The 26,699-nt window shown below is 36.9% G+C and overlaps 1 protein-coding gene across 13 annotated transcripts in view; it reads left to right on the top strand.

Moving 5' to 3' along the window:
* The window catches only part of DNM3 (dynamin 3), a 576,940-nt gene that overhangs the window by 475,500 nt on the left and 74,741 nt on the right, over positions 1–26,699 (top strand). Inside the window, exon 17 of one of the 13 annotated variants that reach the window (XM_019026673.4) lies at positions 6,509–6,520. The exons of the other annotated variants lie outside the window; for them this stretch is intronic. Within the exon in view, the coding sequence (XP_018882218.1) occupies positions 6,509–6,520 (12 nt within the window). The remainder of the gene's footprint in view (positions 1–6,508; positions 6,521–26,699) is intronic. 13 annotated transcript variants of the gene reach the window in all.

Raw genomic sequence — 26,699 nt, 5'->3', positions numbered from 1 at the left:
TTAACATTAGACAGATCAACGAGACAGAAAGTTAACAAGGATATCCAGGAATTGAACTCAGCTCTGCACCAAGCAGACCTAATAGACATCTACAGAACTCTCCACCCCAAATCAATAGAATATACATTTTTTTCAGCACCACACCACACCTATTCCAAAATTGACCACATACTTGGAAGTAAAGCTCTCCTCAGCAAATGTAAAAGAACAGAAATTATAACAAACTGTCTCTCAGACTACAGTGCAATCAAACTAGAACTCAGGATTAAGAAACTCACTCAAAACCGCTCAACTACATGGAAACTGAACAACCTGCTCCTGAATGACTACTGAGTACATAACGAAATGAAGGCAGAAATAAAGATGTTCTTTGAAACCAACGAGAACAAAGACACAACATACCAGAATCTCTGGGACACATTCAAAGCAGTGTGTAGAGGGAAATTTATACCACTAAATGTCCACAAGAGAAAGCAGGAAAGATCCAAAATTGACACCCTAACATCACAATTAAAAGAACTAGAAAAGCAAGGGCAAACACATTCAAAAGCTAGCAGAAGGCAAGAAATAACTAAAATCAGAGCAGAACTGAAGGAAATAGAGACAAAAAAAACCCTTCAAAAAATTAATGAATCCAGAACCTGGTTTTTAGAAAGGATCAACAAAATTGATAGACCGCTAGCAAGACTAATAAAGAAAAAAAGAGAGAAGAATCAAAAAGACGCAATAAAAAATGATAAAGGGGATATTACCACCGATCCCCCAGAAATACAAACTACCATCAGAGAATACTACAAACACGTCTACACAAATAAACTAGAAAATCTAGAAGAAATGAATAAATTCCTCGACACATACACTCTCCCAAGACTAAACCAGGAAGAAGTTGAATCTCTGAATAGACCAATAACAGGCTCTGAAATTGTGGCAATAATCAATAGTTTACCAACCAAAAAGAATCCAGGACCAGATGGATTCACAGCCGAATTCTACCAGAGGTACAAGAAGGAACTGGTACCATTCCTTCTGAAACTATTCCAATCAATAGAAAAAGAGGGAATCCTCCCTAACTCATTTTGAGGCCAGCATCATCCTGATATCAAAGCCGGGCAGAGACACAACCGAAAAAGAGAATTTTAGACCAATATCCTTGATGAACATTGATGCAAAAATCCTCAATAAAATACTGGCAAAACGAATCCAGCAGCACATCAAAAACCTTATCCACCATGATCAAGTGGGCTTCATCCCTGGGATGCAAGGCTGGTTCAATATATGCAAATCAATAAATGTAATCCAGCATATAAACAGAGCCAAAGACAAAACCCACATGATTATTTCAATAGATGCAAAAAAGACCTTTAAAAAAATTCAACAGCCCTTCAGGCTATAAACTCTCAATAAATTAGGTATTGATGGGATGTATCACGAAATAATAAGAGCTATCTATGACAAACCCACAGCAAATATCATACTGAATGGGCAAAAACTGGAAGCATTCCCTTTGAAAACTGGCACAAGACAGGGATGCCCTCTCTCACCACTCCTATTCAACATAGTGTTGGAAGTTCTGGCCAGGGCAATCAGGCAGGAGAAGGAAATAAAGGGTATTCAATTAGGAAAAGAGGAAGTCAAATTGTCCCTGTTTGCAGATGACATGATTGTATATCTAGAAAACCCCATTGTCTCAGCCCAAAATCTCCTTAAGCTGATAAGCAACTTCAGCAAAGTCTCAGGATACAAAATCAATGTACAAAAATCACAAGCATTCTTATACACCAATAACAGACAAACAGAGAGCCAAATCATGAGTGAACTCCCATTCACAATTGCTTCAAAGAGAATAAAATACTTAGGAATCCAGCTTACAAGGGACGTGAAGGACCTCTTCAAGGAGAACTACAAACCACTGCTCAATGAAATAAAAGAGGATACAAACAAATGGAAGAACATTCCATGCTCATGGGTAGGAATAATCAATATCATGAAAATGGCCATACTGCCCAAGGTAATTTATAGATTCAATGCCATCCCCATCAAGCTACCAATGATTTTCTTCACAGACTTGGAAAAAACTACTTTAAAGTTCATATGGAACCAAAAAAGAGCCCGCATCACCAAGTCAATCCTAAGCCAAAAGAACAAAGCTGGAGGCATCACGCTACCTGACTTCAAACTATACTACAAGGCTACAGTAACCAAAACAGCATGGTACTGGTACCAAAACAGAAATATAGATCAATGGAACAGAACAGAGCCCTCAGAAATAATGCCACATATCTACAACTATCTGATCTTTGACAAACCTGAGAAAAACAAGCAATGGGGAAAGGATTCCCTATTTAATAAATGGTGCTGGGAAAACTGGGTAGCCATATGTAGAAAGCTGAAACTGGATCCCTTCCTTACACCTTATACAAAAATTAATTCAAGATGGATTAAAGACTTAAATGTTAGACCTAAAACCATAAAAACCCTAGAAGAAAACCTAGGCATTACCATTCAGGACATAGGCATGGGCAAGGACTTCATGTCTAAAACACCAAAAGCAATGGCAACAAAAGCCAAAATTGACAAATGGGATCTAATTAAACTCAAGAGCTTTTGCACAGCAAAAGAAACTACCATCAGAGTGAACAGGCAACCTACAACATGGGAGAAAATTTTCGCAACCTACTCATCTGACAAAGGGCTAATATCCAGAATCTACAATGAACTCAAACAAATTTACAAGAAAAAAACAAACAACCCCATCCAAAAGTGGGCAAAGGATATGAACAGACACTTCTCAAAAGAAGACATTTATGCAGCCAAAAGACACATGAAAAAATGCTCATCATCACTGGCCATCAGAGAAACGCAAATCAAAACCACAATGAGATACCATCTCACACCAGTTAGAATGGCAATCATTAAAAAGTCAGGAAACAACAGATGCTGGAGAGGATGTGGAGAAATAGGAACACTTTTACACTGTTGGTGGGACTGTAAACTAGTTCAACCATTGTGGAAGTCAGTGTGGCGATTCCTCAGGGATCTAGAACTAGAAATACCATTTGACCCAGCCATCCCATTACTGGGTATATACCCAAAGGACTATAAATCATGCTGCTATAAAGACACATGCACACGTATGTTTACTGAGGCACTATTCACAATAGCAAAGACTTGGAACCAACCCAAATGTCCAACAATGATAGACTGGATTAAGAAAATGTGGCACATATACACCATGGAATACTATGCAGCCATAAAAAATGATGAGTTCATGTCCTTTGTAGGGACATGGATGAAATTGGAAATCATCATTCTCAGTAAACTATCGCAAGGACAAAAAACCAACCACATGTTCTCACTTATAGATGGGAATTGAACAATGAGAACACATGGACACAGGAAGGGGAACATCACACTCTGGGGACTGTTGTGGGGTGGGGGGAGGGGGGAGGGATAGCATTAGGAGATATACCTAATGCTAAATGACGAGTTAATGGGTGCAGCACACCAGCATGGCACATGTATACATATGTAAGTATCCTGCACATTGTGCACAGGTACCCTAAATCTTAAAGTATAATAATAATAAAAAAAAGAAAATGTGGCACATATACACCATGGAATACTATGCAGCCATAAGAAAGGATGAGTTCATGTCATTTGCAGGGACATGGGTGAAGCTGGAAACCTTCATTCTCAGCAAACTAACACAACAACAGAAAACCAAACACTGCATGTTCTTACTCATAAGAGGGAGTTGAACAATGATATTTTTATTATTTAAAATCATTGTGTCCATGAAGCTGTAATTCCCAATTAAGTATTACTTCCCTTCTCTTAGGAAACTATCAATGGGATTTGGGTGTGAAGGAGAATTTCCCATCTATTGGCTAAGCAAGCCGAGTTGTTTAAAGGGAGATCTGATGCACTCTGGGGAGATAGGCCAGCCTCCATCGGTTAGTCAGGAGTGAGCAGAGAGGCTGTCGGGAGCTGAGAATTCACAAGCCTGCTCTCAGATGCCCGCCTACTGGTAGGAAGTCTGAAACAATGTCCTGGAAAGAAATTTGGTGCAAATCCAGTTTTGCATATTTACTAAGTCTGACACCTCAGAGTTTTTAAAGAGGTTTTATTAGCTGTGTATATAAGTGGTCTTCCCCTATCGTGTATTTTTCTTAAGAGATTAAAAATGATGGCAGAAAGTGAATCACCCTGGAACTTCACTATTCCTTCTGAATTCAGAACTGTCCTAGTCATAACTGATGTTTTTAGGTCGGCTTTGCAGATTGAAACCACTTTACAATGAAGTCCTTTTGAAACTTCAGAAATTCCTCTTGGACAAACTCTGAAAGTGAATTTTTCTCTGTGTCAAATAACAGGAGAAAAAGTCTCTGCGTTATTGTAGGAGAAGAAGAGGAATAGCCACAGACCTGCATACATATTTATTAAAGTGCTGATGACCCCTCATATGCATTTTTTCAGCAGTCTAATAATACAAGACTTAAAATGCCTGGTACTTAGCCCCCAACACATAACTTTGTTCTTAGCATTTTCAGCAAAACTTAGAAGAGCTACATGGCCAGTTCTGAAGAGCCTTAGTTTTTCTTCAATGAAGTGCTTTCAGGGATCTAAACATAAATTGCTGCCACACAGAGTAGTGAAGGGAATTATAAAGCATTTACATTTCACCATTCATGACTGTTATGCCTCTCTCAGAATAGACAGTTGGGAAATGATTGAATGAAACAAGAAATGGCCAAGCCACACCACGTCCTCCGCTTGTGTGTTTCTTGTATTTAAGGATTAAGGCCTCCTACCCTGTGACATCATTGTTGCCACTACAAACAGAACCATCTGCCATCGAGTGGGGAAGCCAGTCATTCCCTAATGTGCAAAAATACTTGGTTGAACTCCTGAAACTTATTTGGTAGATCAAAAGCTGCACTGCTGTGGAATGCAATAAACTCCATCTGTTTGAGGTATTTTCAGCAATATTGCACTACTTTGGAGAACCAGGGTCCCATTATTCTCTAAAATAAGAATTTTATTCCCGGTAAAATTCCCAGTGGGGATCTTTATTGCCTTATTGAACAGTTGGCATCATTTTTAAAAAGGACTCTTTTTTTCCCTTCATTCATTCTTATGCCATTATTTATGTCTCAGATAAACCAGTGTGTTAACGGTTATATCACGGCAGCTCACAATGCCAAGAAACTTCTCTTCACTATTTTATCAGTGTCTTTAAATTTATGTTTTCTTTATTAAATATGATGGTCCCTGGATTAGGCATTTCCCTAGAGTCACGAATTGGCATTGTTTTCCAGAAAACACACTCTCCTGGGATCATTACCTTTCCGCTCTCCAGAAAATATCTGTATATATTATTTCCCCCTCCACATCCTCAACTTAAAACTAAATGCCAAATCTGCAGCCAGACCTGTGACTCCGCCCTGTTCTAGGTGTCCACCGATGCACACACTTTACTCACAGCTCTCTTCCACCCTGTGTCTCAGCGAGAAATTCCTTCTGGGCCCCTTGTGAGAAGAGTTCAGATCTGTTCCCGGCCCTTATCCCATCACGTCTCCCCCACAGGATCTGACCTTGTGAGGACTCGGGCTGCCCCGGGAGTAATGAATCACCGTCTTATTTTTTTAGGCCATATGTGAGTTAAATTGTTTGATATAAATCATACTCTTGCAGCTCAGGGTTGAAACAGGAGAGCCATTTGCCCTGCCGCCTGCTGCTGGCGGTTCTGTGTCTTTACCCAGAGTGTCGCTTTTAGAAATGACTACATTTTTGTGACTAACCTTTCCAGACCCATTTCTTGAGTGTGGACTCGTGTTTGTTTTGGCAGCTTCCCCACTATACAGTCCTTGCTTCCCATGCCAACCTAAGGCAAAACTCATAATTTACAAAATAAAGGAATGGTCCAGATGGAGGTCGTAACTTGGTCTGCTTACCCTGTCTCCCCAGAACCACCCACTCCTTTCCTCTGCTCTCTTTTCCTTCTTTTTTTTTCCACCTTCTTTGAAACCAAGGATGCAGTGTTTGTTTAAAAATGCACTGGCTGATGAAATTTTCCACTGCTTGGCATGTTGGAGGAGGAGCTGTCAGGAAAGGGCAAGCCGGCACACAAAATGCTCTGCCTTTCATGCTAACAGTTCACTTATTACTGATTCAAACCAATTCTTTCTGGCCACGTTCCCATACCCCAGGCATTCCAAATAGAAAGAAAGGGGGGAACTGTCCTAAGTTTCTGCTGTTATAAATGTATGATTTCATGTAACCTATGTGGATTCTCTGACTTGTCCATGAGCTCTGGATGCTGTATGTTTATGTATGAGATGTCAGTGAATAGTTAAATCATTTGTTTTGATTTCACTCTAGCAAGAAAAACCTCATCATTTTATTTTTTTTAATATCCAGAGAAAGTAGAAGAAAAAACCCTCATAATTTTAAAATAAATTTCTGTTTAACATATTTCTCTTTCTTTTCCTTGCGGCTACATGCATAGGGGAACAACAAAGTAAGTTATTTGTCCTCTTGCAGCTCTTCTGTCCCCCAGCCCCTGCTCCGCTCCTGCATGTCTTGACAAGAGTGTTCCTGTGCATGCTGGAATGACTGTCATCTGTTACAGTGCACGAATTATATGCGGTGTGCAAATTTGGGGGAAAATGTGCATTTGCACTACCATAATGGCTGTTCCGTTTTGACTTTTGGGAAGGGAAGCATTCTATCCTTCAGGGTCTAATGGCTAGTTCAGAGAGGTTGACATTATAAGGAAAGAGCTCCCACACTAAAAGAAAAGATTTTGAAGATTTAATAATGAGGACTCTTCTGCAGAAGGGGTACAGCAATAGGATGGAATTCAGTGCAGCTGAAGTTTTTGACTAAAAATCAAACCTCTTATGTTAATGTGCAGTTACAAAAACCCCAAACTGGAGTCTTAAATAGCAGTATGGCTGGCTTTGTTGACGAAACTGAACTAGATCAGTGTTCTGGCTTTGAAGGTGCCTTAAAATGGATGGAGGAGGGTGGGGTCAACATTTCACTTGGCTTCTGTGCCCTTGATGTCTTCCAGCTGGATGGAAGCAGAAGGGTGTGGGGAATGCAGGGGGTGGCCAAAATGTGTATGATAGCTTTGTGAAACCAGGCAACACACAGGAATGGTGGAAATTATTTTAATGTTGTTGTTATAATAGATCAATGAGCAATTTAATAGTTCATGGGGTTGCTAGTTTGTTTAAATTTTAATTCGACTTTTCCAAAAGATTAGAACTATTTCTCACTTATATTAGAAATATAATAGTAATGTAGTTTGAGAAGATGGTCTTATGTTTAGTTGGGCGATTTGTTTTCTTTTTTTTTCTATGGAGATATATTAGTGCTTCATCCTACCAGGTGGCCCACTTAAAATGGGCCTCATTGAATACAATAAGAATTGAAAAGAATCTGTCATATAAGAGTTGGCCGGCATATTCAAACCAGCTGGAATTCATCAAAATTTCTGTTCACGAGCCATACATATAGAATGTAAAACAAATGTGGGAAATCTTTTGCAGTTTAATTTGATGGAATGTGCTATTATGGAATAAGTTGACATACATGGTTGGTATTGAAAATGTGTCACTTTATAAATTTATATCTTGATATAACTGCTTATAACCCAAGTAATAATATTTAATAAAGTATTACCAGAAAAGCACAAGACAGGCATTTGTGAAGGAGTAAAGAGGTGAACTCAGCCGACTTATAGTATGATTTTTAAAAACAGCAGGTAACTTTTGAAATTGATTAAAGATTTCTTCCTCAAAGTAATGGCTAATATTTATAACTAATTCTACCACTCTTTGAAAAGACATTTGGAAAAAATATAAAAACCAATATTTTTAGTTCTTATACCATAAAATATACTTCAATTATTGAATAGTACGCATGTCGAATCCTGGTCACTTGCATTGCACTGAGTCTCTGTATGAAATTTCTTGTACTGCATTTCTTATTTGCAAGCAAAACAAAACAAAACTTTAAAAAGTACCCTGGACTAATTGTGAGTGTGCTAACAGGGAGCCTGTGCATGCTGAAGACCAGGGAGCCAGCTGCTGACATTTTGGGGGAGGTGCTAACTCTCAGACCACTCAAGAAGCATTTAGGATTTGTCTCTTTCACTAGTGGATTCACCGATGAGTTAAGAACATTTGTAAAATTCACTCCCCACGCACACACCAAAAAGAAACCTACTTCTCCATACCAGAAGCCATCCATTTGTTGTGTCCTATTTGATTAAGTTCTTCTGGATCCAAAAAATATTCAGTTTAATACAGTTTACTGATTTTCAAGTCACTAAATACAATGAGAAAATTCAAAAATTTAAAATTACGGCTCATTAAGGGTTTCCCTAGGATGATGCAGAAGGCTCTTCAGGGTCTCCAGCTGCCCTCAGTCACCATCTGTATCTGAACACTTGCGCATGTGCTATGAGGACAGCTTTGGGTGCTGCTTAGAGGGCGAGTGTTAGTTGAAGAGTATCAAAGATGCAAGTACTTACTGTTTTGATTTCGAATTAAGGAGTGAGCACTTTGGAGGTGCTAGTATTTATTGCCCCATGCCTTATTTTTAATTGTTTGTTATGAATAAGTGATAGTTTGTGGAAAATATAATGCTTATACTTTTTAAATATGATCATTATACTGACCATAGACTCTGGCATAAAAAAAAAAAACCTCCTCAAATCACAAACAGCACATCTGCATGTTATTTTCCTGTAGCTTAGAATTTCAGTATAAATGGAAAATACTGGAATACAAGCTGTGCTGTCTCCGGAGTATAGATCTGGATTCTTCAAAAGGAGAATATGAGATTCCTTTTTTCCTCCCATGCTGGAATGCTTGTTCTGAGTTGTCCCCAAGGCAACATACCTGAATTGTTGCCTGCCATATACGTGAGCCAGCTGTAAAGTGTGACTCATTTTAGACTTGCAAAGGCTTATTGTTTATCTAGTGCATGGCATTTTATTATATATGCTATTAACCAGACTCTAGAGAAAATGAAGTCTGCTCAAATTAATGTTTCCTTAGATGAGCAGGACAGACTCATCTTTCCACATACATTAAAAGTAGTGCACACACATGTGCACATATACATATAACCTGGGGTATATGGAACAATCCTGCTATTTGTTTTCTCAAAGACAGCCAAATTGATCTGCTTCATCCATCTTTAGACTATATTTAAAGTTTGGGAGCTAATCCTCTAAACTCCAAGAAAACTAACTTCTACAGTAGATGTGCATTTAGATTCACATTATGAATTCATGATGGAACAAAACATCAAGGTTCACATTCTTCCTGCACAATCATATGTATGTTGTTATTTCTCCTTGAAAAGCAAATTTTCCTTTTGTGAGGAGATCACAGTTGCTCAGGAAAAATTTTCCTTCCAGGCCTGTTACTTATTTTTCCCTTTGAAAATGTTTTCGTGTTGGCATAGTGATTTCCTAAATTGCTCAGGGTAGAGTCTATCTCCTCCTAAGATGGGTTTCCCTGGACCACAGATTCCAAGTCAATGTCTTCATTAGAAAGACCAGAATCCAGGACACCCTGAGTCAGTTCTGGGAATGTGAACAAATATATACAGAAACAGGGAGGTTATTTTGTTTTTTAAACTTGTTTCTTGAGTACAAATGTAAATCAGAATGTTATTTTCAGAATGGAGGCCTTAGGTAAAAAATTAATCTCCATGTTGTGTCTTAGACACCAGCCATTTGATTTCCTTTTTGAATGTGATGGCTTCTCTTGGTGGACAATTTTAGAAATTTCATAGACTTTTAATTTAATTTTTTATTAAATACTTGGCATTTCAGTTAAATATTTTTGATATTAAATTAGGCAAGTTAAAGGTAGAGAAAATCTTAACATGTAAGGAATATAAATATATCAAAAGCCCTAAAAGTTTTTAACGATGTTGGTATAGATACACAAATGAAAACTAAAATGAATCCTAGATTCAGAAATCAATGCTTCAAAAAGTTTTAGGTTACAAGGAAAAGCCACATGGAACCTCGTGCCTTATGAATCCTTTGTTGCTTTTAAAAAAGAAATTTATAATCACTTAACTTCAGTATTGTTAAACTAAAGGACTCTTATATTTTCCCCCACAGAATTTAAGGCTGACTGTATTGCTTAGAGAGAAGGATCATTTTAAAGGAGAAATAGAACAGAAACATGCTAAAACAGAATTTTAAAATTGCTGATTAAATTCTAGTTAGGTTAAAAGCAAAAATTTTATACATATTGGAGGGCCTTGATATTTAAGAAAAGAAGAATGAAAGGAAAATCAGATGAATAACTGTTTTTACAACATTTAAGAAACACTTTGTCTAGTGATTTCCTAACACGTTCAGCAAGGCCAGTGGACAAGGTCAGCCTTCATTTGTGGGAAAAGTGGTTATCACTGGGAGTGATTATTTTGGTGATCCATTGGATTCTAGCACTCATTTGCAAAGATAAAATTTACCAAGTCAAATGGCACCAAAGTATATATATTGAAGAGCAAAGATATTAAATCCATATTAATTAGTTATGCCTCTTTATACCAAGCCCTCAACTCCTAAATTGCTGTCCTTGGTCGTATGTGAGAGAAAATAGATAGCCACTGAAAACTCATCCTCACAATGTGAAAATGTCTTTCTGATGATGCGTGTTATAATCATGGTGAATGAAAGGAGCAGAGAGTACAGTGTCATAATGTACATTTTCTTTGTATAATATTAAATGCATGACCAAAAGTCAGAACACTCTAAGCAATTTAGGTATGGTCAGCTCAATTATTTTATTTCAATAATGTGTGTGCTTTCCCTGATTTTCTTAGAAAACTTAAGCCAATACATGCCCTGGGGTCTAAGGAACACCGCCCCCCACCACCTGGTTGACTAAATTTATGCATAACCCAATAAGGACATCATTAGAGTTAAAAGAAAGGATGAAAATTCCCTAGCCTCAAAGTGTTATTTTAGTTCCATGTGAATATAAAAAAAAAATTGTCTGTCAATCATTGCATCACCAGTAAACCTTTGCTTCTGTTTTTGGCAAATCAGCCTTAAAAGAGCATTGTTAAAGCCTTATTTTTGAATCGCCTCACTTTAATAGTAAACTGTTGGGAGAAGGGACAGTTTAATTGAGGGTAGAAAACTTCTAGAAGCAAATTGGAACCTATATTATGTTCCCAAATTTATTGATCATGCTAAATAGACTCTATAGAGAAGCAAGAATTGATCTGCTGCTGCTTAGAAAGCTTATAGTAGATTATAATACAGGGATTTCTTAAGGGTCATTAGGGCTTGTTTATATATTTTTATTTTCTCTGTTGGGTCGAAAATGAAGTGACCTCTCTAGTTATTAGGAAATAATGTTTAGGACTTCATAGCTGTTTCGACATATTTGCTGTCACATATTGTAGTATACACATCCCAATATTGTAGACATCTCCTTTCTGCATGCTTCATGATATTTTTAATGGAACTGGTTTAACACTGCTCCAAAACAAGAGTCATTCATACCTGTTTTGAAAGCATAATATCTGGATAATGAAGATGTGGCACATATGCACCATGGAATACTATGCAACCATAAAAAAGAATGAGATCATGTCCTTCACAGCAACATGGATGGAGCTGGAGGCCGTTATTCTAAGTGAATTAATGCAGTAACAGAAAACCAAATACCAAATACCAAATACCACAGGTTCTCACTTGTAAGTGGGAGCTGAACATTAAGATCACATGGACACAAAGAAGGGAGCAAGAGACACAGGGGCCTACTTGAGAGTGGAGTGTGAGAGGAGGGAGAGGATCAAAAAATTTCCTATCAGGTACTATGGTTATTACCTGGGTGATGAAATAATCTGCACACCAAACCCTGTGTCATGCAATTAACCTATATAACAAACCTGCGTATCTACCCCCTGAGCCTAAAATAAAAGTTAAACAAAAAGAAAACATTTTATTATGAAGTATGAGTTTATTCATTTATTTATTTATTTACTTTTAGAGACAGGGTCTCGCTAAGTTTCCCAGGCTGGTCTTGGACTCCTGGGCTCAAGCAGTCCTCCTGCCTCAGCCTCCCAAAGTCCTGGGATTACAGGTGTGACCCATCATGCCTGGCTGATTTTAAAAGTTACCTTGTGATAAGCATTGTTTTGAAATTTAAACCCTTACAGAGTATTTCTATTAAAAAGTAAGAATTTGGTTTTTTTTTGTTTTTAATGTTAATGTGGTTATGGTGCTGTATGGTAAAATCATTCAGAATCATTGCAGTAGGGAGGGTTTTAAAGCCTTCTATCTATCTTTGGCAGATCAACTGAGCAAAAACCAAGATAAAAAAGGATGTGAATGGTATAAAAAATAAGTGAGATTCAAAAGATATATATGTGCATATTTAAAGGATATATGAATATTGAATGTCTGGTAAAATACAGAAAACTAGAGCTGTATAGAAAATTTTAAATGTAAAAACCTATCTATTTACAAGTGAAAAAATACATTCCAAAATAGATCCAATGGAAATTAGTATTTAACTTACAGACTATTTGGAATATAATAATAGTGAAAACACTGTACAGGATACAACCAATACTATACAAAGAGAAAAATTAATTTGAAAATGAATTATTTGTTTAATGGAAGTTAATAAAATTAGAAGATTGGAAAGAGAGCAACTGCAACCTGATGAAAGAAAGAAATTCATTAAGTAAAAATTAATGAATTAGAAAATAGCAAAAGAAAAACAAGAAAGCTTAAACTACATACAAATTTAAAGCTTTTGTATGAGACAGTAGAGTTAAAAGGCAAAAGACAAACTAGTAAAATACCTGAAGCATATATGACAAAGGATTAAATATTCTCAAAATAGAATTATCCCTATTCAGTTTATTAAAAAAGCTAAAACAAAAAAAGCAAAACAAAGCAAAGAACACTACCTACTAGGAAAAAAGGAAGGGGGCCAAATCGGTAGAGCATTTAGAAGCCCTCCCAGCCCCTGCAAAAGGACTAATTAATATATGACAAAAAGTTTCAATTTCACTAGGAACCAAGAAGTGTACATTAAAACAGCCAGCCAGACATCATGATTGGGCTTTCAGATTAGGAGATATGAGAAAGAAGGTCGTGTGATAGGTGGTAACGAGGAAGCCGTCCTCCTTGTGTACCACACATGTTGCCGACTCTGCATGTAGCCTCCCTGGAGGCCAGCTTGAGACTCTGCATTAAATGCCTTGGTTAGGCGCAAACCTTATGGCTCAGCAATTCCACTCTTCAAAGTTTATTTTTATCAAATGATTCCATAATTGTGCAAGGAAATTTGTTCAAAGATGATTTTGAAACATTGTTCATAATTACCAATGTTTTAAAACAGCATCAATATCCATCATAGAAAATTGGTTGAATAGAGTATGGTATATTGATTCAACAAAATGCTATGAAGCAAAGCATTTTTATCTTTAAAAATATAAAGATATATATATAGAAATTTTCATGATAAATTAACAAAACATTGTGCATGCCATAGGTAGCATAATTCCATTTTACTTAAAAAATTTTACATAGGATGAGATATATACATATATGTTTGCACATAGAAACTACCTATTGTGTACTATGCTCACTACCAGGGTACAAAGTACCCATGTAACAAACCTGCATATGTACCCCATGTATCTAAAATAAAAGTTGAAATTTTAAAAATAAAGAAATTCTGGTACAGAATTTACACCAAAATTTTAACAGCATGGGCAATATTAATTTGTGGTCCTGTGTTGTTTTCTCATTTTTATGTGATAACCATCCTTTGTGTAACTTTCAAAAAAAGGTTTTGAAATACACAAAAAAATGAAAAAGAGGAAGATACTTAAATAGAGGATGGTGAGAAAGAAAGAAAAGTATAAAATGGTGAAAACAGAATATCTAGGAGGAGAAATGGGTACCATAAAAGAAATAGATTAAACTTTACAAGAAAATAGATTAACTTTTATATGAATGTCAAAGATACATGTGGAAATTAACTTTAAAGTGGAAACTAAGCATCTGAGACTCTACAAGCTTGACATAATTATGTAATCATGTTTATTATGATTATTTTTGTTGTGATTATACAGATTTTGTTACCTCTTTTCCCTTTACTCTGCCTGTGCAAACATGTTATTTTCCTCACTGAATTGCATATTGTTGAAGGACTATATTAGGAGTCTCCAAATGCTCACATTCCCTCATTCATTGCCTATTGCTTTCAATAGTGTCTTTGTTTCAAATGCTCAAATTCCATGAGATGAAGCCTCCCCATCTTCCTGGACCGATCGTTCTTCCTTAAATTCCAGTTTCCTACCTGTCAGCGCTGTTGCCTACTATGACTGTTTTGTGTGTAATATACAAATAATGTATACTGTCTAAGGATTATCAGTGAGCCATTTCATGACCTAATTTCTGGCTCTTGATTTTTCTGTGTTTTAAAAATCTCATTGAGGTTTAAAGATAACATATAATATTAGGCTAGCAGAATAATTATGTAAAATTTAAATTTAAAAGTCAACTCATTTGCCTTGAACCCACTTATTTATATAATTAAATGTATACTCTTAATGTTGAAAAAGCATGATGACAATTGAAATACCAAGATCAGAATTAGAGTCCCACTAAGAAATGTTCCCTTTAGGAAAAACAATTTCTTTTGGTTTCAGCCATGAGCAGCACTTAGTATACGTTTGCTAGGCACCCCACCAGACACCTCCAGTGAAACAAGAGCAGAAAGGCTTAGAGGTATAAAGTGTCCGGTTCCTATGTAGTATATTTAAGCACAAACAGATTAAGGCTGATGGCAGTAAAAGCCAGTGACTTAATCTGACTCTAAAGAATAAACAGAGTTTAGAAAGAAATTAAAATTGAAGAGAACATTTTGAATACGTATGACAGAAAAAAGTTACTATTTTACTATTTTCAAAGTTTGATGAGTTCTTACAAATTAATAAGGAAAGAAAAAACAGGGAAGTGGTGTTTAGGTGGAAAGTCAGAAGGCTGCTGTGTCAGTTCAGGGGAGAGATGATGATGGCTTGGGTTAGGGTCACAGCAGTAGAAATAGTGAGAAGCAGTTGGATTCAGGGTATATTTTGTAGAGCCAATCTTATGAATTACTGATGGATTTGACATGAAAAAACGAGAGAAAGGGCAAAATAAGAAAAAAAAGCTTATTGGGTCTTAGACAATGGGTACATGTTAGTGCCATTTAATAATGTAAGGAAAGGAGAAAGTGGAATGGAACGTTTAGTTTCAACCACGCTAAAGTTTGAGATGCCTAGTACACATGAGTTTCTAGTCAGGATAGAGTAAGTTATAATGCTGTAACAAACAACTCCTCAAATCTCAGTAGCTTCAAACTACAAGATTTATTTCTTGCTCAAGCTGCATATTCATCTGAACATTCATCATCAAGTTGGCTGGGGCTCCTCTTTTTTTACTTTTTTCTGGAGATGGAGTCTCACTCTGTCACTGAGGCTGGAGCGCAGTAGTGTGATTTCAGCTCACTGCAACCTCTGCCTTCTGAGGTAAAGCCATTCTCCTGCCCCAGCATCCTGAGTAGCTGGGACTACAGGTGCACACTGCCACATCCGGCTAATGTTTTGTATTTTAGTACAGATGGGGTTTCACTGTGTTGTCCAGGCTGGTCTCGAACTCCTGAGCTCAGGCAATCGCCCACCTTGGCCTCCCAAAGTGCTAGGATTATAGGCATGAGCCACCATGCCCGGCCAGCTGGGGCTTTTCTCTTTGTTATTCTCACGGCAGGACCCAGGCCAGTAGGATTATTGCCTATCACTATGGCAGACAAAATGAATGAGTAGAGAATCACACACTGGCTATTAATGCTTCACACTGAAAGTAACATGTTATTTCCACACTCCTTTCATTGTCTAAGGCAAGCCACATGGTTACACCTAAATTCAAATGGACAGGAAGTACAATCCTGCTAAGTGCCTTGAAGGAGAACCAGATATTTGGATGACTCTCACTATCCAAATGGCGACATCTTCTAGGCAGTTACATATGTAAATCTAGAGTTCAGGGAAGATGTTTGCAGACAGAGATTTAGAAGTTGTTACGTATTTAAAATCTTGGCACCTAGGAAGAAAGTGCAGAAACCAAAAACAGAGAGCTGAGGACAAAATATCTATCCTTTAAAAATATATTAGAAGAGGAGAAACCAGCAAAATAGACTGAAAAAGAACAGGAGTGTGTGTGTATGTGTGGTGTGTACAAGTGTTTCTGTATTTATATGAGCATATAAACAAGCATAAAAATGGGTTTGAAGAATTAGGGATTCTTGTGAACTTTTTAGACATTCATTTGTTAATTTATTTGTTACTGTGTTCATGTATTATTAACTTGAAATCTAATCAGTTAAGACAAAACTGTTACACTAAAAGTGTGTGTGGGAAGGTGGTGGGGGGGAGCAGTAACATTTAAGTAGACTGAACAAGCAAGTATAAGACACTTGTAGGAAGCTAGAAGACCAGGTGAGCATATGCCTAGACCCAGTTAGTAATGATTATAATTGCATAGAAGCCGTACACCTGCATATTAAAATTAAGCAATCTGAATAGATGGAGCAGGCAGACAAATATCCCGGAACAAAACCCAAAATAAGTCACTTATTTAGGACCCTATTTTTTAAAGAAACTATAAGCAAAGAGAACTAGCACATTTTAACTTAAAACTGTAGTTGTTTCTAAAGCATTTTCATTTTGTTTATCATGCCTCAACTTGATGCATATTATCTTAATCCAGAGGTAAAAAGGAATTTTTTAAATTATTGGAATATGCAGAATCTAGTAAACAAAGTTGTAAAAAGAAAACAATAATATTTAAATAAGGGTTCAGAAAATATATTCAGTTGCATCCCAACTAACTGAGTTATCCCTAAAATAGAAAAGGCTAATATTATTTAGGGATATCTAATTGTGAAACAAAAGGATATTAAAGACCAGCTTTGCATAATGACAACACACATTCTTCAACATAAAATATTATTGACTGTGAATTGAAGAAAAGTTCTGATTGAGACATTTTAATTTTCTTCTTTGATGTAATTAGCCGTTAGTCTCATAAATTTTCTCATTTTATATCACAAGGGCTTTAAAGAGAGTTGGTGGCACTTCTAGGGATTAGGTCGAAAATAAAATCTGAACTAAAGATCAAAGAGCAAAATAAAGCCTTAAGAAAGGATCAGCTTTTCAAAATAGTTCTGTCACCACAATTAATCCCCCAATTAAGAAACTGAAAAAATACACAGATTCACCTTGACTTATAATGCAGTTACTTCCCAACAAACCCGTCATAAATAGGAGAGTGTACTGAATGGATACCACTTTTATACTATCTTAAAGTCAAAAAATTTAAGTGGAGCCATCATAAATTGGAGACTGTCTATATATTGTTTCCACATAGACCAGTGATTCTCAACCAGGGGTGATTTTTCTCTCCAGGGAACTTTTGGTAATGTCTGAAGACATTTTTGATTGTCAGAATGGGAAGTTACAACTGGCATTTAGTGGATTGAAGCCAGAGGTGCCGCTCAACGTCCTATGATGCACAGGACATCCTCTACAACAAAGAATTATCCCATCAAATGTGTCAATAGTGTCAAAAATGATAAACCCTGATCTCACTTAAAATAAGTATACAAGATACTCCTATACCCAAACAGCCTATGAAGATTTGGACCTGTGTCCTTCATTAACAGAGCCCAATTCACTTAGGATTGGATGAAGAAGGGGAATCTGTTCAGCCTGCAGACTCTGGCCGCATGCAGTGAACACTTTCCATCATGTTTCAGCAGTAACTGCTTCATATGAAAAATATATTCCCTGCCCTTCTTTGATTTGCTGGTTTGCCTTAGGAAGTATGACAATAACCAAACAGATTTTCATACTTGGGCTTGCCTACTTGGTCAAGGACTGTGCATGTTACAAAGAATTGCCTTAACCCACACTTTTTTGTGAACATATGTCTTTCACTAAATTAAAAAAACTAATTTTTATAAATTTGGGTAACTTTTATGTGCTTCCTCTAAAAGCCTGTTTCAAAATTGGAATTCCACAAAAACAGAAAAAAGTAAAATATTTCTGTATTTGAGCAAGAGAACAAGATACAAAAATAGACTCAGTAAGGAACAGTTAAAATCTGAGTCTTTATCAAGAAAAACTTTTCTAATTTTCCAACCTTAAAATCATAATTCTTTCCTTTCCATGTGGCCCAATAACTTGACTCATGGATTGTCAAGCAGAAACTTTTTTGACCAGGGTATGCAATGTATTGTCTGCCAATCAAGATTTTTTTAAAGTCACTTTTATACAGATAAGACAGTTGAAGCTAGACCCAAAGATTCAGCTATCCACATCAATTTGCTCAGCCCATTTAGAGGTAGAGTTTTTCGGTGATAAAAGCGTAAACTTTTACACTTTGATTTTCTTCAAATATGACAAAATTACTGAAATCAATGATAGAAGCCAAGTCTTATGAAAGCTATTAAAAATTTTACATTTCCAATTCATGTGAAGTGCTGAGAGGGTTATAATTATGATGAATTATAGAAGTATAAAAAAGCATAAAATGTGTAATATTATTTATAGAATACAAGACACATGCTTTCATATGTTCATTGCAGCACTATTCACAAATAGAAAGAAGATATGGAATCAACCTAGGTGCCTATCAATGGCATACCACATTTTCTTTGTCCATATATGCCATGGAATACCATGTGGCCATAAAAAAGAGTGACATCATGTCCTTTGCAGCAACATGGATGCAGCTGGAGGCTGTCATCCTAATCAAATTAACGCAGAAACAGAAAACCAAATACCACATGTTCTCACTTATAAGTGGGAGCTAAACACCACTGAGTACACATGGATATACAGAAGACAACAGTAGACACTGGGGACTACTGGAGAGGGGAGGGAAAAAGGGGACGTGGACTGAAAAATTACTTGTTGGGTACTATGCTCAGTACCTGGGTGACAGGACCATTTGGACCCCAAACCTCAGCATCACATAATATACTCATGTAACAAACCTGCACGTTTACCCCCTGAATCCAAAATAAAAGTTGAAGTCAAGAAGTCAAAAAAAGAAGGGAAAGAGAATACAAATATCACATCTGAGAGTGGTAAACATCCACATTTTAGCTTGAATTTAGCAATGTCTAAAGACATATTTGATTGTCACAGCCGGGTTGGGGGTGCTACTATCTAGTAGGTATAGGCCAGAGATGCTGCTAAACACCCTATAAGGCACAGAACAGCCCCCCACACAAAGAATGATCCGTCTAAAATGTCAGTAGTACTGCTGTTGAGAATCTCCATTTTAGAGAGAAAGAGCATGAAGCTTAGCAAAGTTAGCAAACTGGCCAAAGGTCACACATCTAATAAGTGAAGGCATCAGGATTTGATTAAACCCAGGGTTAAGTCTAGCGTTAATGCACTTTCTAATGTTTATACTCAATTTCAATCTAATTTATTATTGTGTACAAATTTAGAATAAACATCTTTATGCATAATTTCTCATCTACATTTCTGATTATTTCCTTAGGGTAGATTTATAGAAGAGAAAAGTGTCACAGGAAATACACAATTAAAGGTTTTCTATAATTATCATTTATATATATAAATTTTATAATTTATATATATAAATTTTATAATTTATATATATAAATTATTTTATAATTTATATATTACATTTTTAAAAATTATTACTACAAATTATAAAGTTTTGATTCATGTCATCAGTTTACTTTCCTTAAATCTGAAGCTGGTTCACATTCCTGATATCTTACCTAACCACAGCCTACAATGACTACTATTGTTTTCTTTTACCTTCTTATTTAATCCTTGGCAGTTTGATCGTGTCTTTACCTTTAAAAAAAAAAAAAAAAGTCCCTCCTCTCAGATAGTCTTCTTTAACTGCAACTGCACACCTATTGACTCTAATTAGAGGGATAAGGGAATGCAGAGTTTTAAAGTGCCAGTCAGAGCTCAAATCCCAGCTCTGCTGCTAACTAGTTGGGTGACTTTGTGCAAGTGACTCTGATCCTCTCTCCTCATTCATTAAATGGAGCTTGATGACAATCTACCTCACGAAGACTAAATGAGTTAATATATGTGAAATATGTAGAATAGTGCAAGGAACAAACTTAATTCTCAAAATGTATTGGCTATCTTCCAATGTATTGGCTATCATTCTTTTTTGTACTTGCATGATGTTTTCATCTTTGTCAAAGTGCCTTCTGTGATTCTGGAACCAATAGTTTTTCTGACTCCCAGTATTATCCTCATTCTCCAAATATCACCCCTTTTCCAAGCTTACCATTTACCAAGGACTTTACTATTTAATAAGGCCCTGATAGGCGTCATTACGGCTACCTATTGCTGAGTTATTTATGGCCTGGCTTTTACATTCAGAATTTGTTCGTGGCCTGGCATCTTATTCCAGTCTTCCCTAACACTGTATTTTCATATACCCTACTAATAAACCAGTTCCACAGAGATTACAGATTACACATCTCAGTCGTTCTCTGCTGTTATATTTTCTTAGATGAACATTCTCTATAGCAGTGCTTCCCAAAGTATGCTCAGACTATTTAAAAAGAAGAGAAGAAGATTCCATTATCCAAAACATTTAAGTTACATTGTGTTCTGCATCTCCCTTCTGGTGATACACAAAGTATGTTAGCATTTTAAAGTATTTGAGAAAAACAGGGATAAAGAAACATGTAAAAGTTTTTAACACCATAATTCCTGAATTTATTTGATCAAATAACACACTTTTTAAGAAAATCACACCTGTCACCATCTTGTAGAATAGTATCAATGTTCAGTTGGGAACACTGTTGAAGAATAGGGAAGAGACCATGAGTGTCCACGAGCTCAAGTTTTCTCAAAGTGGGCCATCTGCCTTGAATCAGACATAGCCAAGTTGCTAATTAAAAATGCAAACTCCTGGGCTAATCCCAAGTCTTCTGAATTGGAATATCTGGGAATATGGCTTGGGAGTATTCATTTTATTTTATTTTATTTTATTTTATTTTATTTTATTTTATTTTATTTTATTTTATTTTATTTTAATTTTGAGACAGAGTCTGGCTCTTGTCCCCTAGGCTGGAGTGCAATGGTGCAATCTTGGCTCACTGCAACCTCCACCTCCCGGGTTCAAGCGATTCTTACGCCTCAGCCTCCCAAGTAGCTGGGACTACAGGTGCCCGCCACCAAGCCCAGATGATTTTTGTATTTTTAGTAGAGACGGGGTTTCATCATGTTGGCCAGGCTGGTCTCGAACTCCTGACCTGGTGATCCACCTGCCTCAGCCTCCCAAAGTGCTGGGATTACAGGCGTGAGCCACCGCACCCGGCCTGGGAGTATTCATTTTAAACAAACTGCCAGAGTAATTTTGATAACCTCTAAAGTTTTGAAATTACTGTGCTAGGTACTAACAGCAGCCAGAGTGTAAATTACAAAAGCTATGACTATTTTCCTTCCGTTACCATTGAGGAGAATTTTTAAACCCATAGCCTTTGATTTTACTGTGAAGCACATTGATGTAATAGTGAGAATCATGCCCTAAGTCTGGGTTTACCAGAAATTCAGCTTTCGAATCACATCCTTCCCAAGTCCCTGTCAGCTGTGAGCAATAGCAAATCATTTTACCAGTAGCTTAGGAGCCTGTGAATGGATTCTGTTCACAGCTTTAACACTGATGGTAGGGAGTCATTCAATTTCCTCATTGAAAACGACTGTTGGCAATCCCCAGGCTGGAAGGATGATCTAGAGAAGCCTAGTGCATTTCTCTGTGGCACAGGATCAGAGCAACCACAGCCCACCAGGTGCGCCCTGAGAGCTCATACTAACTCACTCTTTTCTGTATATTTGTTTGTTCAAAGAAGTCATTACCATATCTCTTTGTACTTTTCTGCTAAGTAGCTCTGAAAACTTTCAGGGAGTTTTTCAGATGAACCTAAGTGTATAATCAATCCTTCATTATGGTTTTAAATCCAGAATGAAAGTGCATCTGAACTTGACACACGTAAATAGTAGAAAGTTTGTTTGTGCAGGTGTATAGTTTTAGTTTTCTTTCTTTTAACATTCTTGCTTTTTAGAATTATTCTGCTAAATAATGTTAACTTTTTCAAAGGTGTATTCACGTTTTCTCTTGATCATGATGTTCATTGACATTTGGTTTTCTAAATAAAAAAGAAAGTTTGATTACTATTGAAGAAAAGTTGGGGGGAACATCTCATTGTGAAATATTTGGTCATATTTTGATATGTTAAGTTGTTGCTTTTCAATGTGTAAAAAGCTTTTCCTCTTGGGATTATTTTACAGTCTACCTCTATTTAATTTCATTCCTGACTTCTCAGTGTATTGAATGCTTGCATCTGCCACACTTGGGGGAAGGAAGCACCATGAAAATGCTGTTCTTGAAAATTTTTACCCAACTTCAAACTGTGTTACCTCTTTATTTCTGTTTATTTTCTCACCAATATGTTTCTAGAACATTCACATTAGCTCATATCACCTTAGCAACCTCATCTCTGTCAAACACCCTTGCCCTTGCCCTGGCCTCATTATCAGCATTAGCCAGTCAGTCACCTGTTCGGGAACCAAGGGCTCCTCAAAATCGTGCAGTTTGAAATAGATTTTGTCATGCTATGCTTACGGGCCAAAGCACCCAGAGGTGTAACAAACACTTGGTGTTTAGCTATATTTTAGGGCAACAGATTCCGAATCTTCCCCCAGCTTGGGGATTCAGTGTGTCTGCCTAGATCTTCCTGAGTCACCTCCCAGTTGATATGTGAAAGAAGCCTACAAGCCCACCGTCTTTCATATATCCTTCCTGCTTGTCCTGCCTGTTGGAATTTGATGTCATTTATTGCTTCTCTCACCTCACATCAGTTCTGTTCAACAATTTTTTATTGAGCACCTGCTAGGTGCTAAGAATAAAAGATACTAAGTCAGTCATGATTTCTGTTCTTAAGGAGCTCACTATAGAACAGAAGTTTACAATAGAGGGTGATAGAAAGGTGTGCTCAGGGTTCGCTGGGTCATAATGCATGACACCTGATTTGTGAGGTCAGGTGTGGTGGGACATATGCCTGGACAATAGGCAAGGAGTCCAATCACCAAAGATAGTATACTTCATCCACTGCCATCAAGAAGCTATGAAAGGTCAGAGTGGTGTTTTAGATTGTGCAGTCTAGCAGCTGTATGAAGAATGGATTTAGTGGGAGCCAGAAGTAGTACTAGTTAAGGAGAGCCAAGGAGAGTCATAGTATTTAAGAAGAGAGGTGGCAAGGACCTGAACCAAGGAGAGTTTTAAGGAACAGATGATGATGCAAATGAAAACTGTGCCCCTTCCCAATCTTTTGGGTTAGATTCTTTCTGGGAATTTAGGATGTAATCAGAATCAGATGTAGGTCAACATATTCCCTTGTATTATAAATGTAGGTTGACAGCCTCTACTCCATGGAAGCAGCACCGCTCTGTCCCCATTGCTGGTCTCAATTTCTGTTTCCATAGGAGAAGCACTACTTGGTCCGCATAGCTGGTCCTAACTTCAGTTTCTGTCTCCCATACTGGTCCCCTGCCTAGCTCCCACTGGTCTGCTTTGCAAGATCACCATTGAGGTTTATGCTGACCATTCTTAGGAGCTTTTCCTGATGGGTCACTGACAAACATGGTGCATTCACTATGAACTTTACGATCTGCATGACACAAAGTGAAGAATAAATTAGAATAAATTGTGTTAAGCACATTTCATTGATTCATGGAGTAGGATTTCCCTTCACTAAATCAATGCAATGAGACATTTCAGTTGGGGAAGGGGGAAGCAGAGACTATGGGGTTTTCTAGATAGACTATGGGGTTTTCAGAATTATGTCATCTGCAAACAGGGACAGTATGACTTCCTCTTCCTAGGATTGGATATCTTTTATTTCTTTCTCTTGCCTGATAGCTCTGGCCAAGACTTCCAATACTGTGTTGAATAGGAGTTGGGAGAGAGGGCATTCTTGTCTTCTGCTGGTTTTCAGGGAAGTGCTTCCAGCTTTTGTCCATTCAGTATGTTGTTGACTGTGGGTTGGTCAGAGATGGCTCTTATTATTGAAATATGTGCCATCAATGCCTAGTAAACCCCATAGTCTCTGCCCAAAAGCTCCTTGAGCTGATAAGCAACTTCAGCAAAGTTTCAGGATACAAAATCAACATACAAAAATCAGTATTCCCACACCAACAACATCCAAGCCAAGAGCCAAATCAGGAACTCAATCCCATTCACAGCTGCCACAAAAAGAATAAAATACCTAGGAATACAACTAACCAGGGAGGTGAAAGATCTCTACAATGAGAATTACAAAACACTGCTAAAAGGAATCAGAGATGACACAAGAAAATGGAAGCAAATTCCATACTTATGGATAGGAATAATCAATATCATTAAAATGGCCATACTGCCTAAAGCAATTTATAGACTCAATGCTATTCCTATTAAACTACCAGTAGTATTCTTCACAGAATTGGAAAGATCTAGTATAAAATTCAGATAAACCAAAAATGATCCTGAATAGCCAAGGCCATCCTAAGCAAAAAGAATAAAGCTGGATGCATCATGTTACCCAACTTCAAGCTATACTACAGGGCTACAGTCATCAAAACGGCATTGTACTGGTACAAAAACAGACGTATAGACTAATGGAACAGAATAGAGAGCCCAGAAATAATGCTGCACACCTTCAGCCATCTAATTTTCAACAAAGCTGATAAAAGCATTGGGAAAAGGACTCCCTATTCACTAACTGGACCTAGGATAACTGGCTAGCTATATGCAGAAGATTGAAATTGGGCCCCTTCTTTCACCATAAACAAAAATTAACTCAAGATGGATTAAAGACCTAAATGTAAAATCTATAAGTATAAAAACCCTGGAAGATAACTTAGGTGATATCATTCTGGACATAGGAATTTGCAAATATTTCCTGACGAAGACGCCAAAAGCAATTGCAATAAAACCAAACCAGTGTCTATAAGGAACTTCTTAAACAAATTTACAAGCAAAAACCAAACAATCCCATTAAAAAGTAAACAAAGGACACGCACAGACACTTCTCAAAAGAAGATACATCCAGCCAATAAGCATATGAAAAAATGTTCAACATCACTAATCATTAGAGAAGAGAAATTCAAATCAAAACCAAAATGAGATAGCATCTCATACCAGTCAGTATGGCTACTATTAAAAAAATAAAAAAATAGCAGATGGTGGCGAGGTTGCAGAGAAAAGGGAATGCTCATACACTGATGGTGGGAATGTAAATTAGTTCAACCATTGTGGAAAGCAGTGTGGCGTTTCCTCAAAGAATAAAAACAGAATTACCATTTGACCCAGCAATTCCATTATTGGTTACAGGCCCAAAGGAATATAAATTGTTCTACCATAAGGACACATGCATGCATATGTTCCTTGCAGCACTATTCATGATAGCAAAGATATGGAATTAACCTAAATGCTCATCAGTGGTAGACTAGATAAAGAAAATGTAGTATATATACACCATAAAATACTATGCAGCCATAAAAAAGAACAAGATTATGTCCTTTGCAGCAACATGGATGAAGCTAGAGACCATTATCATTAGCAGATGAACACAGGAACAGAAAACCAAATATTACATGTTTTCATTTATAAGTGAGAGTCAAATAATGAGAACAAGTGACCCAAGGAGAGAAACAACAGACACTGTGGCCTATTTGAGGGTGGAGAGTGGGAGGAGAGAAAGGATCAGAAAAATACCTATTGTTGGTACACCAAACCCCCATGACATGAGCTTACCTATGTAACAAACTTGCATGTGTACCCCTGAACCTAAAATAAAAGTTAAAGGGAAAAAAAAGTAAACATGTTGTAGAAGTCACAATCTATGACAGTCTTGTTCTTTGCCTTCTCCATTGCTTCTTAGTAATCTGTAAAGCTATTGTTTCCGATATGAGTCAGTTTCTTTGTCCTTCCCTTTTACATTTCCTCTTTTTTTCTTACCTTTTTTGAGGGATCCTAAGAGAGCGTTTTAGAATGGGGAATTCTTAAAGAAACCTGCAAAATATATTTTCTCCATTATGTTAAACTCCATAGCAATAAACTTGGTTTAATGCGGTCAGTTTTATCACAGATCAGGCCTCCCTAAGGCGAAGGAGCTAAGCCAGTAATTTGGGAAGGCTTTGAAGCCACATGTGTATGTATACATTAACCTCTAAGACTAACCATAATTTCAATTAACATAAAATAATCTAAAGACATGCTGATTAGACACCGTGTGGCTTTAACAAAGCATTCTGGGCAGGGGGTTGGGGAATAGAGAAGCTTTAACTATTCCTAGCACCAGCAAGCAGGGCTTTCTTTAATCATTTGTAACATATTTTCTCAACCTTTTTTTCTTGCGATGTTCTTAGAGACTAAAAACAACAAAATTCCAAAAGCTTTTACTAATTAAAAAGAGAGGAACTGAAACTGTTATAGATTATGTCAGTGAAATCCACTTTAAAAAAAAAAAGTAAAATTCCAGCTGTCCTTTAAAGTATATGATTTACACCATATTCCAGTAAATTGATGCAGGCCGATAACT

This window comes from Gorilla gorilla, chromosome 1, assembly GCF_029281585.2.
Source record: "Gorilla gorilla gorilla isolate KB3781 chromosome 1, NHGRI_mGorGor1-v2.1_pri, whole genome shotgun sequence".
Lineage (NCBI taxonomy): Eukaryota > Metazoa > Chordata > Mammalia > Primates > Hominidae > Gorilla > Gorilla gorilla.
This window is presented reverse-complemented; position numbering and strand designations above follow the sequence as displayed.